General features: G+C 50.6%; 1 protein-coding gene across 2 annotated transcripts; it reads right to left on the minus strand.

Annotated features, from left to right (window-relative positions):
• Positions 1 to 396: 396 nt before the first annotated feature.
• Positions 397 to 18,962, minus strand: kcnc3b (potassium voltage-gated channel, Shaw-related subfamily, member 3b). Of its 2 annotated transcripts, XM_089015543.1 has the most exons (6): positions 18,627 to 18,962; positions 14,367 to 15,071; positions 5,880 to 6,861; positions 5,615 to 5,809; positions 4,935 to 5,063; positions 397 to 4,291 (listed from the first exon to the last, which is right to left on the minus strand). In XM_089015543.1, exons 2-5 carry the CDS (start codon positions 14,988 to 14,990, stop codon positions 4,942 to 4,944), a joined length of 1,923 nt encoding a protein of 640 aa, XP_088871669.1. In that variant the 5' UTR covers positions 14,991 to 15,071; positions 18,627 to 18,962; the 3' UTR covers positions 397 to 4,291; positions 4,935 to 4,941. The 2 variants fall into 2 exon arrangements, with proteins under 2 accessions (XP_088871669.1, XP_088871670.1); XM_089015544.1 differs by lacking the exon at positions 4,935 to 5,063.
• Between the last annotated feature and the right edge of the window lie 185 nt (positions 18,963 to 19,147).

A 19,147-nucleotide genomic window follows, 5' to 3' on the forward strand; every position in this document is an offset into this window, starting at 1 on the left:
GGACTGACTTTGCCTTGTTGGTCTTTTTTGACCACTAGATGGAGATGACGGTGCTTCGGAGAAGAGCAAAAAATCATCTCTGCCAACACTTGCTGCGTTTTGTTTGGGGCTTGGGGGGGGGGGGGGGGGGGGGCAACGATTCCGTATCGGTTTCAAAATGTCCGACCGAGATGGTAGCTGGCATCCGGTGCCCGCGATAGATAGCACTTGCATGACTTCATCTTTCTCAGATATCCCTTTTGGTCATCTCACAGATATGGAGGTCACGTGGGTCACTGGGCCTGACTTGACTGAAAGGACACGTTGCGCCCAATTCTTCGCATTTGAGAACAGGATAAGAAGACTTATGGCGGCAGGTCACCAACAAAGCAACACAGAGGTCATCCATTTTTTTTCTCCCCCATTTTATTGAAGTTCATCGCATTGAAGCCATTTTCAACGTCTCTGGGAGGAAAAAAAAAGAAATCAATAACAAACTTAAGAAAAGAAAAGCATCTCATGACTTCCAAAGAGTGAATTTCGTTCAAGCTGCTATGGAGATTGGTTTCACATTAGTTCGTATTGACATTCATACATTTTAAGTCTCAGTAGTAGAAATCCCTTCAATGGTGACACTTTTCTTGATATGTTTCTATTTTTTTCTCTCTCTCTCTCTTCAAAATATAAAAAGATAGATCGTCAACGTCCCCGTTGAAACATACTCTCGACAGTTCCGGATGCGTTTCAAAAATAAAATCCACAAATCCCAGCGTCCATTTTGTCGTTTCGCATTGATCGACTCAACAAACATCTTTGATCTTTGGAAAACTTGCGTGGATGTGTGACGTCGCTCGGAAATGATGACGGGACGTCTTTCCGATGGTAAAGAAAAAAAAAAACAAAACAAAACAAAAACGTGCACCCCCAAGAGAGCTACAGTGGGTGTCAATCAGTGGCGGCAGACATGACACCCCAAAGGTCGAATACAAGAAAGAAAAAGTGTCCTCAGTTGGAATTGACGAAACAAAAAGGCAGTACGGCGGACATGGGGCAGTATCACACGCTAAAAATAGAGACATCTCTTTATTTGTTTTTTTTTCTCCCAAGACCTGAATGAGCATCATGATGCGGACAAAATGTGACAATTAAACAAAAAAGGGGACAATTCTTGGCCTTAGAAACACACAAACACGGGTGTGAGAAGTTTTTGCATGCAACGTTTTGACCCGTGGCCGCCGCAGTGCTAACTTTCAAGATGGAAACCTTATAAAAAAATAAAATAAACAGTAAGTGATGCTAGCTAACATAGTGCTACCAACGCGGTCGACATGCGACATCACATCCGCATTCCGGCCAACCTCCAAGCTAGCATAGCGCCACGACCCCGAACCAGCGGGGCCTCGACGTGGAAAAGATGGCGTCTACTCTTCGCCCACTTCACTTGCCTGACATCATTTTCCGAAGCTTTGACGGCGCTGCGTGGATCCATGATGTCACTCGGGGGGCCGGATAACGGCGCGGATGATGCTTGACCATCTCCCCAAAAAGACAAAATAACACAAGCTAGCTTGACACACTGCTAGTGTGTTGCCGTTTGCCTCTGGGAGGAAGACTGCGCGGCTACACATTCTATCAACACAACCTGAGTCCTTCAAAACAAACTTTGGAATAACAGTCGCTTCCACGCAAACCCCAAATCTCGCCTGAGCACGGAAGCTCAAAGGCCAAAGAATTACGATACCAATGTTGACGCTCAGAAAAAAATTAAGAATCGCCGTGTTAGCATCGCTAAACTTTATTTAGTTCGTCGGTAGCAGAACGAATCGCTAAGAGATGAATGGTCGACTAAAATAATTGGTGGTGAGCGGCTCCGTCATTGAAAAACGGGCAACTGCGTCATTGAAGATGGATACACATTAAAAACGACGGCGTGAAACTAAACTTGCGATTTCATTCCTCCGGTTAATTGTCCGACGGTGAGGCTAGAACGTTGCTACGGAGACGTCCATCGGTATCCCGGATTGTTTTTTGGGCCTTCAAGCTCAAACGCAGCGGAACAGAATTGTGATGAGAAAGGAATGGAACGGGGAACGCTACTCCGCCCGCTTGGCCCTGCGACAGTCAGGCTCTCAACTTCTCTTGTATTATTGCCAAAGGGGGGTTGGGGGGAACAGAGAAGTCATGCAGTCAAAGAGTCTTCCTGAAGCAGACAACGTACGGAGTGCTTGCTAGCTTGCTAGCTTGTTTTTGTTTGTCTTTCAATTGCTGCTGCTGCTGCTGCTACGGCCCCCGTGCAAGCTTTGCACGCAAGCTAACGGTCGGTAAAGTCTGGGAATGATGAAAACTCTTGATGAGATGTTGGGGAAAAACAAAAACCATGTTGCCAAACTCCAAAATGAGGACGGCAAGCAGAAAACGAGAGATTTCATCCCACAAAAACAATTCCGGGTGTACGTTGCAAGCACACACACACATTCACACATTCACACATCCACACACACACGCACACACACACACACACACACACACACACACACACACACACACACACACACACACACACACACACACACACACACGCACACACACACACACACACACACACACACACACATACGTTTCAATATTCACATTTTTTTTCTGATCATGTCAAAACAAAATATATCTTCTCTTTCATTAGAATCTCTTTTTTTTAACATGAATTGCATATAACATCTTCTTTTCAACTGATTTTGTATATATCTATGTTGTGGTATCTCTAGCACCCTTGTCGTCTTCAACGAAGGGCTTGCAGAAAAGACAGTCATGCAAAGTAGTCATGCTGGTAAACAAAGTTAGAAAAATGCACCACCGCCACCCCCCCTACGCCGCACCCGCCCCTTTTTTCAGGGTCCCTTTCGGGGTGGAGGGGGGCGAGCAGGGAGGGGTTTGGTCCCTTGGCCTGGATGCATGAGGATGTCTTTGTCCTTTTTTTATCCCCCCCGCCCCCTTCCAGGATTTGTTTTTTTTGTTTTTTCATGGAAAATGTTCACGTTGTGCATCCATGACGACTTTTCCTCTCATGGCGTCCGACGCCATCGCTAGATTTGTTTTATCAAAATATAAATATTTGTTCTATCTCTTTTTCTTTTATTTTTGTTTTTTTGGAGGGAGTCGGTAGGGTGGGGTGGGGAGGGGGGGGGGTCACTTGATCTGTCCATCTCTGCTTGTTACATGACATCAACTGGCCAGTGAAGTGGAGGTACCAAAAGGGACGTTTTGGGCAGTATTCATCTGGGGCTTTTGTGCCTTGTTGGCAGTGTAGGACTTTATTCATGTGCGCAGATGGGGGGGTTGATCTGATTGGTTCCTTAAAAAAGTATCCTTGTGGTAGAGGGGTGCAGGGAGTGGCTGAGAAGTGGTGGCATGATGTCCATCATTCCTCCTTCTCATCATCATCATCATTGAAGCCGACTCGAGCTCCTTGAGTGTATTTTGCGTCCGGCAGGACAAAAAAGTTCTCATTTTCCTTCTGTGTGCTTCATTTAAAAGGTGAGCGAATGTGAGCGGCTCCTTTCGGCTCATCTGGATGATGACGTGAACACCCCCCCCCCCCTCGACCCTTTTGCAGTACATGAGAAGAAAAGGTCAGGAGATGCTCAAGGTCAAAAGCGCTTGGAACGCGGATGTTGCTACATGGGCTTGGGTGAGTTACGCTAGCTTTTCAATCGGCGCCTTTTCCAACAGGGAATGGAAGACAAGGTTTCAGTGGCAAGTGCTCAACTCCATCCTGAAGGTGAAGACGTCCATCTTTCTTCGTCAGGGAAGGGGGGGGGGGGTTGATTTCTTCACACCCAAGTGATGCTACAGTGTTAGCAGAAATGCTACATTGCTCATTCAGTCCCCTTGTGAAGTTTGTTTTGGTTCCGGAAACATGTCCGCCATGGTGATGTTTTCCAAGTGGCGTCATCTGGAATGTGTCGTCAGGGAAACCCCCCACCCCCTTTTTTCCCCCAAAGTGTGTCAGTGCAATGTGCAGTCAATCGGCCCAAAAGGGTTGGAAGAAAAAAAAAGAAGTCTGTCAGGCAGATGTCAAAAAAATGAGTGGCGTTCCGAGAGGCTACTTTGGTCACAAATTTTTGGGGTAGTGGTGCTTAAAAGGTGAGGCCTCTCTCCCCCTTTTCTCTCTCTCTCTTTCGGGTCACCCAAAGAGCTCCTTTCAAAACGTCCATCCACGTCACGCTCGCCGCTTATGTGGCTCCCGCCGCAAATACGTGTTAGCGGCTTACGGGCTCCTCCTTACACAGAGAAGGCCAACGCTAGAAACTTAACACTGTGAAGACAAGAGCACAAAGTTATGAATAATCCCCCTCATCCCATAAGCCGACAATCACTCACGCTAGCTCGATGCTAAAGCGCTCAATGAGCGCCGGCATTTACACATTTTGCCAGTGACGACTTTCAAACAAGGCGTGACCCCCGTTGTACTCCCACAACATAGTACGACCATTCGGTAAAAAAGACAACAAAACACGACAACAACTTCCAGCACGGTGGACGTTTTGTGGCTCGTGAAGCGACACGATGCTCTCCATTCAGCTCCTCCCACAATTATTTTTCGCTATTGCCGTACGAAAGCTTCCTGGAATGCGTGTCGGTGGACGGGAGGTGGGAAAGGGGGGCAACGCAGCGATTTTTTTGTTCTTTTTTTGGACAGATGGACACACACAAATACATGTGATGTTGTTGATGGACACGTGTAGAATGTGTAAATACGTCAGTGTCACCGATTGCTATGTCAGGAGCGTTAAACCCCTCCGTGAAGCCATCGACAGCAGATTCAAGGCGCGTATCTACTGAGCCGATTGACGTCCAATGGCGGGTGTGGATGGAGTTGAATGGAGAGCGGAAGGCGAAGGTGGAGCTTGGGCACTTTGGCTATTGATCGCCTTTGCTTTAGCTTTTTGCAAGGTTACCTCTGCTCTACGGTTTGATCCAGGAGGAGGTGGAGTTTGCATTGAGGTCCTGCTGTAACAGAGACCCTTCCATCTTATACCAGTCCTCCGTCAGAGGGGAGTCTGGGCTGGGTGCCAGGGCCGCTGCCTCTAGTTGGTTGTCAACAAGGGGGGGGGGGGGGTAGGGGGTGTTGAAAAGTTTGGAGGGAGCGTTTGGGTGCAGGTTGGCGGCAGCGGTGGTTTGATTGGCGGTGATGGATGGGTGAAGGCGTTGGGTTGCCGTGAGCACAAAAAGGATGGCGGAAATGAAAGGGGGCGGGGGAGGGAGCCATGTGGCACAAAGGAGAAAAGGGGATGGAAAGGGGGAGGGAAATGACAGAATAAGGGGGGGAGTGGGTGCGGGAGGAGTCAGGGAGGGGGAAAGGAGGGAGAGAAGTGACAGGAAGAAAATTAATGCATGGTCAACTGTCTGAGTCCAGAAGACAGAGAAAGACCGTTCATGAGCATGGATGGATGTCGCGGTACGGACAACCAAACGCAGGCACGCCATGGGAAGATGGAGTCGGTCCAACGAGAAACAAAGCGGGCGTGGGGAGGAAAGGGGGCGCGGAAACCTCGGTGGACGGTCGGGTAGAGTAAAGCGTCGCGGGTGCGCGCGTGAGGCCGCCACTGGATTTTGCCTGGCCGGTTTGCGGACGTACCTTTGCGCACGTTGCCGTCGGCGGTTCGGAATTCTCGAGTGTTGAGTAGGAAGCAGGCCCGGTCCTGCTGGTAGCGCTCCCGGGTGGGCCCTCGCCCGACGGGGCTCCTCTCGTCGGGACTCAGCACCTGGTCGATGGTGGGGCAGTCTTCGTTGGCCAGCGCCGCCGACGCCGCGTCGCCGTTCTGCTTGGAATCTGGACGGACAGAAGGGGGTCAGCGCTCAGACCCTGGTACTCCCGATGGCTCCGTTCGGAAGGAGCTCACCTCTGTTGATCTCGATAATCTCCTCCTGGGCCAGAGGACAGTCGCCTCCCAGGCCGGCGGAGCCCATCACGTTGCCCAGGACGTTTCCCAGCAGTCTTTGCGGCGAGGCGGTGGCCATGGCCAGGGCGTCGGGCTTGCAGTAGTTGGGCGAGCCCGGCTGAGGCGCTCTGGGAATGTGCTTGTTCTTCTTCTTGGGAAGCTTCTGCTTGGCCATGGCCAGCGAGTAGTACATGCCAAAGTTGTTGACGATGACGGGCACGGGCATGGCGATGGTCAGCACGCCGGCCAGGGCGCACAGGGCCCCCACCAGCATCCCGGACCAGGTCTCCGGGTACATGTCCCCGTAGCCCAGCGTGGTCATGGTCACCACGGCCCACCAGAAGCCGATGGGGATGTTCTTGAAGTTGGTGTGGGCGTTGGCCGCCGGGTCGTCCGGGTGGGCGCCGATCCTCTCGGCGTAGTAGATCATGGTGGCGAAGATCAGCACGCCCAGCGCCAGGAAGATGATCAGCAGCAGGAACTCGTTGGTGCTGGCGCGCAGCGTGTGTCCCAGCACCCGCAGGCCCACAAAGTGGCGGGTCAGCTTGAAGATCCGCAGGATGCGCACGAAGCGCACCACCCGCAGGAAACCCAGCACGTCCTTGGCCGCCTTGGACGAGAGCCCGCTCAGGCCCACCTCCAGGTAGAAGGGCAAGATGGCCACAAAGTCGATGATGTTCAGGGTGCTCTTGAAGAACTCCACCTTGTCGGGGCAGAAGATGACCCGCAACAGGACCTCGATGGTGAACCACACCACGCACACGCCCTCCACGTACGTCAGCCAGCTGTCCGTCACCACCTCGTAGACGATCTCCTCTCGCGTCTGGTTGCCCACCGTCACGTTCTCCGTCTTGTTCAGGATGGTGTTGAAGGCCTCGTGCGTCTCCATGCAGAAGGTGGAGATGGAGATGAGGATGAAGAACAGGGAGCCGAACGCCACGTACTGCCAAGAGAAACCGCGATGAAGGGCATCAGTGTGGCGACAAAATCAATACAAATGAAAGCGCCCGCTGACCGGGTGCAGTACGATTCCCTTGCGTGCGTGCGTGCGTGCGTGCGTGTATTTATAGATGCGCTATACTTTGTGCTTCATCAAATAAATAATAAAAGAGACACGGCCCACAGCGCAAAAAGAGGAAGCTAATTCAGACTTGAGTGCAGTTGGGGAGGCCTGAGTGCCCCCCCAAGGCCCCGCGCCCCCTTCACCTATTGTGCGCGCCACCGCTAACTTGCTTGAAAGAGCAAGAAGCCATTTTGGTCACCCAAGACGCCATCAACGTTTATTCACGCTAACGTCAAGCCCAAAAAGAGTCTCGCACTCGCGGTGGGGGTAGTGGGGGGGGGGGCCGCAGGCGCATACGGAGGACGCCATTCATGCTCGCACGCATTCAAATCCGCCACTTTTGTCGGCCGAAGCATTCTGCTTCTTTTTCCTGTAGTTGTTTTCTCCTCTAGCACGTCTGACCTACTTTCTCAGATTGCTGCAGTGCCCCCCACCCCTTTTCAATCGCCCAAACGCACACAGGCAGGCAGAGCTTCTCAATCAGCCCCCTCTCAGCGCTACCCCCGTGCCGGTGTGTCTCCAGGAAGCAAGATAGCACCAGCGGGACCCGCCGTTCATACCGCAAGTGCCACACGCAACATGGACGTCGGCTCACCACTTGCTACCACATTTTATTAGTTTTGTTTACCAAAGGTTGTACACGGTTGCTGTCTGGCAAACAAAAAAAAAAAGACTGGCGGCCATTATAACGTTTTTCGTCATCTCGTTTGGGTTTGACAAAGTGAAAGAAAGTTGCAATGTTTCAGCGTATTCACCTGTGCCGCTAATGCTATTAATATACGGACAAATCAAGCAAAAAAATAAATAAAACAAGCGCCCAAAATAACACATGACAGAGTTTGCCTTTTTTGTATCGAATTCCAAAGAATTCTCAGGAGGGGAGGCTCAACGCGAGCACAAACGAAGAAGAGAGAAGAAGAAAAAAAGCCAAACTAGTGGCCTAGCTACAGAAACGCACAAAAGAGGAATGTGTGGCAAGGCGACAGTAGCTGTTGGCTATGCAGGTGGAGGTGCAAGGGGGGGGGCTATTGGGGGCGGTCTGGTGGGAGCGAGAACGGACCATGCTTCGGTGGAGAAACATGAAGGTCAAAGTTGACGTTGACAAAACAGTCGATGAGAAGGGAACGAAAATTGGGAGGGCACGGCGGCCATTTTGCGCCTAGCTTGACTTGCTACACCGTCATTGTTTGGCGGCTTCGTTTTTCAGAGTCAAACGGGATCGCAAAGCGATGACCGAAACAAAGTCAAAGCTCCAGCCAGAACCGCCGATACCCCCCCCCCCCCTTTCTCTCTGTGTCTTGAGGGAATGTCGACAAGAATTTTGGAGGACGACGATAAAAAGGAGGAGTTGCAATGTCTCCTATGCACCCCCCACCCATCATGAGCATGTGCTGCTGTGAATATCCCATCCGCCGGTGCGCCACTGAAGCCTATCTTGCGCTCGCTTCTCCCAAACGCGTGCGACACCTGCAGCCAAAATGACCTTCAAGGCCCGATGGAGCCCCCCTCCCCCAACCTCCCCCCCTCGCTCACTCGACTCTCAAATTAGATTCGGGGGGAGATCATCAACATAAATTTCAAAAGGTTGAGCGTCGCAGAGAGAAAAAGACAGCGAGCGAGAGCAAAGTTGATGGAGCGTTGACTGTGTTTGGATGGCAACAGCGAACGAGGGGGGGAGAAAAGGGGGGTTGGAGGAGGACGACGAGACGGCAATGGCCACCAAAGGGGGGGGAGTGCCGAACAGGGTGTACGCGATGCCTTGATGCACGTGGCGACGGTGTTCCTCCTCCTCCTCCTTGTGATGCTGCGTTGACTGCGGCAGCATCCACAAGGAGCTTTATCATTACAGTATTACACACACAACCCCCAACGCCCCCCACCCTCCCTCCTCGCTTTTCCCATCCCCGCCTCCCGGTCGCCACGGCAACCGCTGCGTTAGCCTCTGCTTTCAGGCACCAAGGACAGCGCTCGAGCCAAATAGCGCTCCGATGCGGCTGCGGCGAAAACAGGAGCCGTTCCCGACACGTCCGAAACCGGCCGTGACCTTGAAAAAGACCCCCAAAGAGTGTTTTTTTTCAAGTGACCACCCCACAATCGTCAACAAACATCAAGTGGCATCGCAAAAACGAGCCATTTTATGTGAATGCGAAACAAAGTGAGCATACTGTATGCCAGTGACGTGCGCCTTAGCCAAAGATGCTAATATGCTAACAATACTTCAAGCTAAACTTCTTTGAAAGGACATCAAAATCTCCATAAATTCCTATAACGAAAAACGATGTCATCATCGTCGTGAGCGTCACATGGAGATTGACGTCCGTGTCCGTCCGTCAAATCCGAGAGAAATTTCCAAGAGGAGACCGCTCGCACTTTTGGGAACGGTCGCTTTCCTCGAAGGGAAGGTTTGGCCAAGCGGTAACGAGGGCATTGGAGTGCCATTAGATTTGTCGAAACGACTTTGCTGACAGATTGCGTTGGCACTGGCCTCGCCGCTTTTTGGCCCAACTCCACCGCCCGCCCGCCGGCCGCAATGCAAGCGAGCGGTTTTCTTTGGACTCCGGATCCTCGAATGCGGCCAGAACATCAAGCCACTTGGCGCCGCATCCGCTTCCGAATTCGCTGCCGCGACAAGGATACTGGCGGCCATGGAGCCAAAATGTCCTTGGGGCGGCGGTATTTCTCCAGCCCTTGAAAACAACCACTGGCGTAAACGGTCGCGGCTCGGAATTGAAGCGGATTGACGGGAGATGTGAGGCAATCTCTTTTGGTCAATGGATGCTACAGCTTTGTGTTTGCTGCTTTCAATATTTATCTTGTAGCAGACGTGCTTATTTCAACACGATGTTCAGAATCCACTGGTGAATAGGACGCTTTAATCATCTCCAACTGCTTCATACAACAAAGAGGGTGCAGGAAGTGCTTACGATTGAATAGCTGTGTCTTTGTGTTGTCATATTATTTTGTTTTTGTTGTTCTTTTGACTTCAAGATGGCACCGCCTGAGTGGCTGCCTTTACAGAAGCTCCTGTATTTTTGTTTTTCTACTTCTTTCTTTCCTTTCCTCTTCCTTTCATCACTTTGTGAAATGTAAATTTCTCCACTGCCAGGCTAATAAAGGCTAATCCCACAGAAAAACTTTATTCTATGACTGTAAAGTGACCTTGAGAGTTTTGAAAGGAGATTAGAAATGAAATCTATTATTATTATTATTATTATTATTATTATTATTATTATTATTATTATTATTATTATTATCATTATTATTATTATTATTATTATTATTATTATTATTATTATTATTATTATTATCATGCAATCCAAAGCGCCATAAGTACAGCATAAAAAAATCTGTCACATGACAACAAATGATGAAATCACAATGACAAAAAGATTCCCACCCAAAATCGAGTCTCCGATGGGCAGCACCCGGAGCGCTATTTTTACGGGTCATGTGAGGGACCGCTAAAAATTGACGGGGGGCCACAAAAGGCCCCACAGGCCGTTGTTTGGGCACCTACTCTATTGCAAATGAAAAATAACGGAAGTGGGATAAAGTGGCAGCACGTTTCCATTTTGGGAGGAAAAAAAGTTGGTTCGACGCTGCGACACCACCCCAAAAAAAAGCTAAAACAGCAGAGACGTTGACGTTCAGAGATTCCTCCGTGCGCACGCATACAAGGCAGTGTATAACGTCACTGCATAATCGGCGGCGTTGCAGTATTCGCCCCCCCCCCCAATGTTGCATTCACACCACATTGCTGTCAAAGCGTTAGCGAGAGACAACCAAAAAGTAGCGCTGAGCTGCATGTGTCCCTTCCGTCCGTCTCTGTCGTCTGCTTTGTATTCAACGCATATTACTGCAGCATATTATGTGCACTTGTCCTTGCGACGCAGCCCCCCCCCCCCCCCTTCCATCCAGCTCCCCTCTTTCTCAGCCTCCTTTTCTATTTGAGCTCATCACTAGCGCTCACTCGCTTTGCACCCTTGCTCGTGTCCGACACACACCAAAAGTTAAGCATTTGGTGCAATCCCAGATCCACGTATCCTTGTCTAGATAGGGGGACAAAATGTTAGCTTGATACGATGAAAATTAGGGGGGCTAGTCCCTATCCGCTGACCCCCAAAGGTCACCCGGGATCAGCCTCGAAGTGGAGAAACGCTTTGGAGAATGAATCCAAGTTGATATTGAACAAAACAAGTAGCGAAAAGTACGACAACCTCATTTGTCTTGCCAATACCACTAAAAAACAACACCAAAAATCCGGCAAAGTACAACCAAGTACAGTGATACCTCGGCCTACGAACGCTTTAGCTCACTAACTTTACGCTTTACGAACATTTAATTCATGAGAATATAATCTTGGCATACGAACTAGTTTTCGGCCGACGAACCAAACCGCACGGTCGAACAGCGCCACGGTGACTGATTGACTAGTTTTCCACACCCCCTTTGAGTGCAGACGTGGTTGTTATCGAGTGGAGTACTTTTGCTATAATGGGACCAAAAAAGACCCCACCACAGGCTAGTGTTAATCCGAAGAAGACACGAAAGAAAATGGCGGTCGAGCAGACGAAGAAGATCATTGAAAAACACCAACGAGGTGTGCATTTGTGTGATTTACCGTCGCACTACCAGAACGCTAATTTGATACGTGTGGCGAACGATGTTTCTGTGTTGTCTAAGCAATGATCTCAGGCAATAGAGGAGGTTGAAAGACTTCTGATTTGAATTAATGAAAAGCAGCTAGCATGGGACAATGTGAGTGAGGGTATTATCGCCGAGAAAGTACGGCAATTTCACTTAGATATCAACGACCATCACAAAGATCAATAAAACGACTTTATTATACAGTACAGTTTTTTTTATTACAATACAATAGCACATTTATTATACACAAAATAAGGTCAATTTTGTGTAGTTTTAAGGCTTATTTTGTCAAAAATGATGTTTTATGGGTACCTGGGAACGGATTATTCTCATTTTAATGGTTTCTTATGGGAAATTAATGTTTGGAATACACACTTTTTGCCTTCCACACTTTCTGGGAACCAATAAAGTTCGTAAGCTGAGGTATCACTGTATTTGTACTTCCTGCCAGCCTCCCAACGAACAATCGATCGATTGAGGGACGTCGGTATTGGCCAAGCAGTCGTTCACTTTCCGTCTCACTTCATTTATTCATGAACGACTCCCAAGCGGCGCGAGTTAAGGTTGATTTGCCACACAAAACCAGGAAATGATACCCCAACAACGCCACACGCCGCATCAACACCATCAGTGTGAAAATTGAGAAAAGGATAAAAAAAGGAGGGTCAACAAAAGGGTCATGGGGGGGGGAGTCGGGTCAAAGTCTAACGATAGGTCCCGCGAGGGTTACGCGGGGAGGCGTGTCCAACGCCTTCATTTATCAGCACGCCGTAAAAACGCCAGCCCATCAAGCTTCCATCATGAGGGCCAACGTGTGAAAAAAAGATGGACGCCCACTCCAAGGGGTCAAAAGTGACGCGTGTTTTTGTGTTTGAGTGACACTTTGGGATGCTGAATAAATGCGCAAAGGACAAGCGCGGCCGAAAAATGTCCAAGCGGTGACAAATATGGCCATTTTTTTAAATATTCAAGTTTGATGTTGGCACATGGATGATTTCGACCCCCCCACCCTCCCCCACACAACATCTCAAGAGCTCCAAAGCGACTGGAAGCAGAAAGCCGAGTCAGCACTTAACCAGCAAGGCGAAATTGATCTGGGTGTGCAGAGGAGGGGGGGGGGGGAAGCGCATCCAGATGACATGAGCGATACTGTGCCTTGTTATTATTATTATTATTATCATTATTATTATCCCCCCACCCCCTGCAGCCCCCCAACATAAAAGGTTTAAAAAAAAACATCACAATTGTTAACAGCAAATGCATCTTAAAGCTAGCTTAATTAGCGCTTAAGCTAAATTCCACTGAAGTGTGCTAAGCGATTCCGCCACATTAAAATTTACCGCGCATAAGTCATAATAATAAAAATACTAAACATATGCGTGCAACCAAGCCCACTACGCATATTTTATATACATAATTAAGCTCAATAATTTGGTTATTTTGCCAACATTTCCGTATTTTTGCCTTTCACCAGACGGCGACTTTGTTTTGATTCCCATTTTGAGCTTGGATGGCACGATTTAAATCGAAGAACATTTTTTTTTGACGACTGGTGCAGAAATGTAAACCCCCCGAGCACAACCCCCCCCACCCCCCCACGTTCATTTTTATTTTATTGAGAAGCGGCCCACGGAGAGCAACGCACGCATGGGAGTGGGAGGTGGGCTTTTCCAGCAAATCCAAGCAAAAGGAAGCGCTGCTTGAACGCACGTCATCGTGGGGATTCTTGTGGGGGGGGGGGGGGGCTGTGTTTGCACTCGAAGAAAAACGATGATGATGATGCCTTGCTTTTAAGGTTGGTGGGGGGATGTTTGCCTGCAGTGCAACGGGAGACACAAAGGGAATCGCGAAGCAATAAAAAGCGGGCGACGCTCGGATACGATTTGGTTGTTGTTGTTTGTTTATATCATCCGGCATCAAGGGGGGGGGGGCTGGGGGGGTGATGGGTTAACTCTATGGACCCTTAGCTCCATTTTTGTCATGAAAACAAAAAAAGATCATCAATAACAGAGCAATGGATGAGCTCGGGCATGAGATTGGATGCCTTCAAAGACAACCCCCTCATCCTCCTATGCCCCCCCCCCCGTACCCCCAACTCCATTTTCCCATGCACCATCTCTCTGCGCTCTCTCACCCCTTCTCCATTTCCATCTCGCGCTGCCTAGCGGTGTACCCCTTCCCACCTTCCCACTACCAAGAGCAATGGTGGCTCTGCACCCCCCCCCCCACCCACTTTTTTCCCTTTCTCTCTGCAGCAGAAAAGCCAGCAGACGCGTGTGCGCATCTCTCCGGTATGAATACATTGATTGCTTTGATTTCTCCCCCATCAATGATCGGATCGACGACGTCCCTTCTCGCAGCTGATCACCTGCCACTCTGAACACCTCCAGCATCTCATGGTGTCGTTTTCTTTTATCTCGCAAAGGATTCGTTGGGGGGGGGGTGTTAATTTACCGCCGTTTGGAGAAAGGAATGCACCAAAGCTGCCATCGTCACCCGCACGCACCTGCATCGCAACTTTGCCAAATTTGCGGAAGTCCGACCCAAGCGCGGCGTCCGAAACCCAAATAGGAATTCCGCCGCCGCCGTTTGCCAACTTCCGACGCAACGAAAGCGGAAAATAAAGGATGAGCATTGAGACCAAGAAGCCAGATGAGCCGCCAATTAAGGCGCAGGGTGCGAGACCAGCCCAAGCGCGCCGCCGTTTTTTGGGCTCGGGCTTGCGCGGGCGGACTCACCCGGGCGTACTTGGACGAGTAGGGGTCCTCGAATAGCGCCCAGATCTTGGGCTGCCAGGTCTTCCACCACCCGGCCCTCCTGGCGTCCTCCTGCAAGCAGAGCCTCTTGAGGTCGCCGTCGGCGCCCCCCAGCGCGGCGGGGTCGTCGTCGGGGGCGTCGGGCTCGGGCGTCTCGAAGCTGTCCAGCGCCTCCTCGGCGTCGCGGTGCTGCCGGTAGTTCATCCAGCAGCAGGCCTCCACGTCGGTCTCGTCGATGCCCCAGAAGGCCAGCTCCTCCTCGAAGAGCGGCCCGCACACGTCGTTGGGGCAGTGCAGCTTGCCCGTCCGGTAGTAGTTGAGGATGAAGGAGAAGACGGACGGGTGGCGGTCGAAGAAGAACTCGTCCGCTTTGGGGTCGTAGTCAAAGTTGCTGAAGGCGTCCGGCTCCGTCAGCCACGACAGCCGCGTGCCCGGCAGCGTCTTCAACGTGCTGCGGTAGGTCTCGTGGCGCACGCCGCCGCAGTTGATGACGATTTTCTCGCTTTCCGACGGGCAAGTCATGTCGGCGCTGTAACATGCTTTGTTGGACGACTTGTTCCCACCCTTGCGCCCTTTGAAAGACGACACGCACACCGAACTCAGCATAGAGGACCGGGGGGGGGGGATGGGGGGCCGAGAAGGAGGAGGAGAAGATGAGAGCCACCGGAGGGGAGGTGGAGGAGGAGTCTGCGGGAAAGACAGAGGGGAGGGGGGAGCAGAAAAGGGAAACGCTTTAGCGGAACATGCGGGATTCTCCGCCGCCGTGTCAAAAACGCACAAAAAAGGTCACCGGATAACCTTGGGATGCGCACCCTCTTGTTAAAAAAAAGATTTTTATAACCGAGTGTGATGCTTGACCAAAAAAAGTGCAACAAAAATGACCAACTTTTGCATCATAACACAACAAATATTTGCATTTTGCGCCATCGTCAAGATAGGACAAGAATATGCCCCTCCCCCTTTTGCTGTACTTGCCCCCACATCGTTTGATGATGAAGACACTTGATTGTCCGACACCGTTATGCCCTCCCCCCTCTACACAATCGCTAAATTGATCCGACTGCTTCTCCTTCCAATCCGGCGCCTTAATTAGGCCAGCGTGCACGGCGCCGAGAAAGAAAAGAGTGCAAAACTGCCAGGAAATGGGGGTGAGGGGGGGGGGGCGCACGCGCACGCGCGACTTTAGCTCCGTCCGTGACGTCAGGTGCCGCATGCGGATGTGCGTGTGCGCTAATTGCTTCCCGGGAGTGCGCCGTGTGTCCGTGTCGGCGATACACGCGCGTGCGCAATTAGGTCACTTTCCATCACGGGTCTGGTGTGCTACGAACAAGATGCCCCCACCCTTTCCTCCCTTCCAATCAGCTCAGTCAGGAACTTGGCGTTCAGCACCACGGAGAGTTCCTCTCCAATTGGTTTCATATCTCACCGTGATGGAGGCGCCTGGTCGTTTTATGCCAGGGGGGGGGGCAAATTTGCCATAGGCGCTTGAACGTCGAGGCCAGATGGAAGCCGAGTAGGGGGGGGGACAGGTGTGAGCTGCAGGAAGTGCACAAAAGGGAGGAAGACAGGCAATTCGACGCATTGCAAATAGGCGCAAACTGGGGGTGCTTTTTTTTCACCCCCTCCCTCCCTTTTCTCTTTTGCTCGCTTTCTCCTGCAGCATTTCCTGACTTGGCCATCGTGTACTGCGCCACCACCACCACCCTCGCCAACTAACCCCCCTCGTCCCCCGTAACCACTTCCGACCGAGTGGCACGCTCACCTGGCCAAACGCAGCCTGGGTAGAGGATTTGTGGAGGGGGGGGGGGGGGCAAGGAAACGTTTCGTTTCACCGGAGGAGTGCAAACACTGCGGCGAGAAAAGAGGAAATGGGAGGGATTGGGGGTTGGGGGGGTAGAGCGGGATTATGGGATGCATCGGTTGCAAGAGGGAGGGGAGGAATTCGGAGGAGTGCTGACTATGCGGAACCAACCTGGTTGTTGGCAGGAAAAGACACACCAAAAAAAAAAATCACGGAGGGAAGGGACAGGATGACATAGGGTGGGGAGGGGGGGAATACACGAGGGGCCAATGGTGTCAAAGGAGGGGCACCTATGCATGATGTTAAGCGGCGAGAGAGGAATGAAAACAAGCATCTGGGGTGTCACTGCAGGAAATACTCCTTGTCATGCATGCGTGCACGCGTGCAATTGATTTGTGTTTCCATGCAGCCCCCCCCCCCAGTCCCCACACTCCCCCACCAGCTCTCTCATCAAAGGATGTAACCACAAGGCGTCATGCTGTTCCATCCACATCACTTCTCTCTCGTTTTTTCTCCTTTTCCTTCCACTGCAACAGCGTTCTCTGTGGGAGGCTGCCCTCTGCGGGCAAAATGGTGGAATTGCAGCCGAGCACTGCGGTCAAGTCTCCATCCTTCCTTCCCTCAAGCGGCTCTTTTTGGACCTTCCCCTCATCATTTCACATGGAGGATGAACGCAAAACGGCACTCGGCGTGGGGGGGGGGGGTGAAATAATGCAATACATGAACCAAAATAATGATAAAAAAGGTGTCACTCCATTGAAAAAAAGCAATTGAAACACAATCCTGGGGAGGGTCACGTGACAATACCCCCCCAACCACAATTCATTTTAAGAGGCATCCAAAAACGTATCCAATCTGTCATCTTTCCTATTGAGGGAGGTATGCAACCCCCCAATCCCTTTCACTTGTGTCAATTTTGCTATTTGTGAGTTGCAAGATGTCAAAAAATGAGTTCAGGTGATTTTTTTAAGATATCATGAGCAAAATTACCGTATTTTCTGGAGTATAAGGAGAATCTTCATATTTTAAAACCTTTTCCATATAGAAGGCGCACCGCATTATGAGGTCAGCTTTTGATCAAATCTTTTCTTTTAGCCTAATAGTGCAGAAAATACGGTAATTTTCAAAAATTGTCCTCACCTTTGGCCCATTGGAACACTTTTGGGTGGTTTTGTAATTAACCATGACAGCCTTTTGACATGATTAAGATCTCTATAATCCACTTTAAAAGCACAAGACGCACAGCAATGGACCACATGATCAATTTAGCAATCTGGAAAAAAAACATATTTAAAAGGGCGGGCTGGTGGGAGACACTCCTGCAAACAAAAGTCTACACACCCCTTGGCCAAGTGTCATGTATGTGCATGTGCATTTTCACCTTTCAGGCCTTTTCAGGCCTGAAAGATGAAAATGCCGTCATGAAGGAAGTGATGGATGAAAGGTCAAGGTCAAGGGGTCACGCAGATGCCACAACAATACGTCAACAACCACATCCCGAATTCAGTCATCTGTGCCTCATTTGCATTTCGGGTGGAATATGGAGTCAAGAGGTTGGGGAGGGGGGGTGGCGGTGGAGGACTTTGAGGGGTGTTTCTGGGTTACCCTCAAGTCTAAAAATAGCACCAGCTGTAGATTTATAATGCAGAAGCAGCCAGTGTGCTGCGCGAGAGTACCACAGCAGAGGGGTGGGGAGCAAATGGAGGAAAAGCGTTACGGGAAAGACAACGGCGACGATGGCCATGGCGACAATGGAGCCGGTTGGCGGGCGGAAAGTGAGCGAGCGAGAGAGCGAGCGAGCGAGGGGCCTTATGAAACCACACACTTGACGTCAACGCATGTGTGTGACATGATGCTGCGGAATGCACAAGATGGAGCAAGTTGCCGGAGGTGATGGTGTGTGTGTGTGTGTGTGTGTGTGTGTGTGTGTGTGTGTGTGTGTGTGTGTGTGTGTGTGTGTGTGTGTGTGTGTGTGTGTGTGTGTTTGTGTGTAGACGTTAAAGTGCCACACGGAGACTTCCTGGATGAGAGCTTAGCCAGTGATGGACACTCAATCCATCTTTCTCCGTGCTATATGATTTCCGTGTCAAACGTTATATTTCGGGGCCTTGACCCCCCCCCCCCCTTCCTACACACACATATACATGTCCCCCAAACACCCCCTCCCCCCCACACACACACACAAAATCAAACGTCAACTGTGCAGACAGAAGAGTGCAACAAGCATCACTTTGAACACACACATATACATACAGTATATATACACTCACAGTGCAACAGTATGGGAGGGGGGCCGGTGGGGGGGGGGGTGAAAATCAAGCAGAGGACAAAACGCGACTTGTTGAATGCGGTTCGCTGTTGGCTAAATGGAGCCTTGCAATCCCATAATAACGACGCCAATGCTCCGAATCAATCGCAGACATCAATCGGTCAATACTCACCTGGCTCGTGTGGGTTGCGTGCACCAAGCCTGGAGTGGGGGGGGGGGGTCGAATAAAAGATCAATCACTACGTAGTTTTCTTTGTTGGTGGAGGATTTCCAGTCGCTTGCTTGCACGACGTTGGGAAAATCAGTTTGCTGTTGGGGGGGGTCGTGGATTTTTTTAAGGGGGGGGTCTCCCAGTGAATTGCCTCTCGTCTATTTGGAGTATTTTTGCCTCATCCGCAGCCAGCGTGCGTTGGTCTTTTTTATGGAGGTTTCGATGGACGTGCAGCCAGCCGGGTTGCCTTTGCGCCTCTCCTTTGGAAGAGCTTCGTCGTCGTCGTCGTCCCCCCCCCTGTACGAGTTCTGAGTTCCCCTCCCTCAGACGACACATGTGGGCGGATTAGAGCCAAAGCGGAAAAGGGGGTGGCGGCGGCGCGATCTCGGATGCTCAACTTCGGCAATTTACGACGAAATAAAAATGGATTTGGAGGGGGGGGTCGTGCATTGTGCATCAACACAAACACCATTTTGTTGAGC

The sequence above is a fragment of the Hippocampus bargibanti genome, linkage group LG15 (assembly GCF_051943395.1).
Source record: "Hippocampus bargibanti isolate YZ-2025 linkage group LG15, ASM5194339v1, whole genome shotgun sequence".
Classification (NCBI taxonomy): domain Eukaryota; kingdom Metazoa; phylum Chordata; class Actinopteri; order Syngnathiformes; family Syngnathidae; genus Hippocampus; species Hippocampus bargibanti.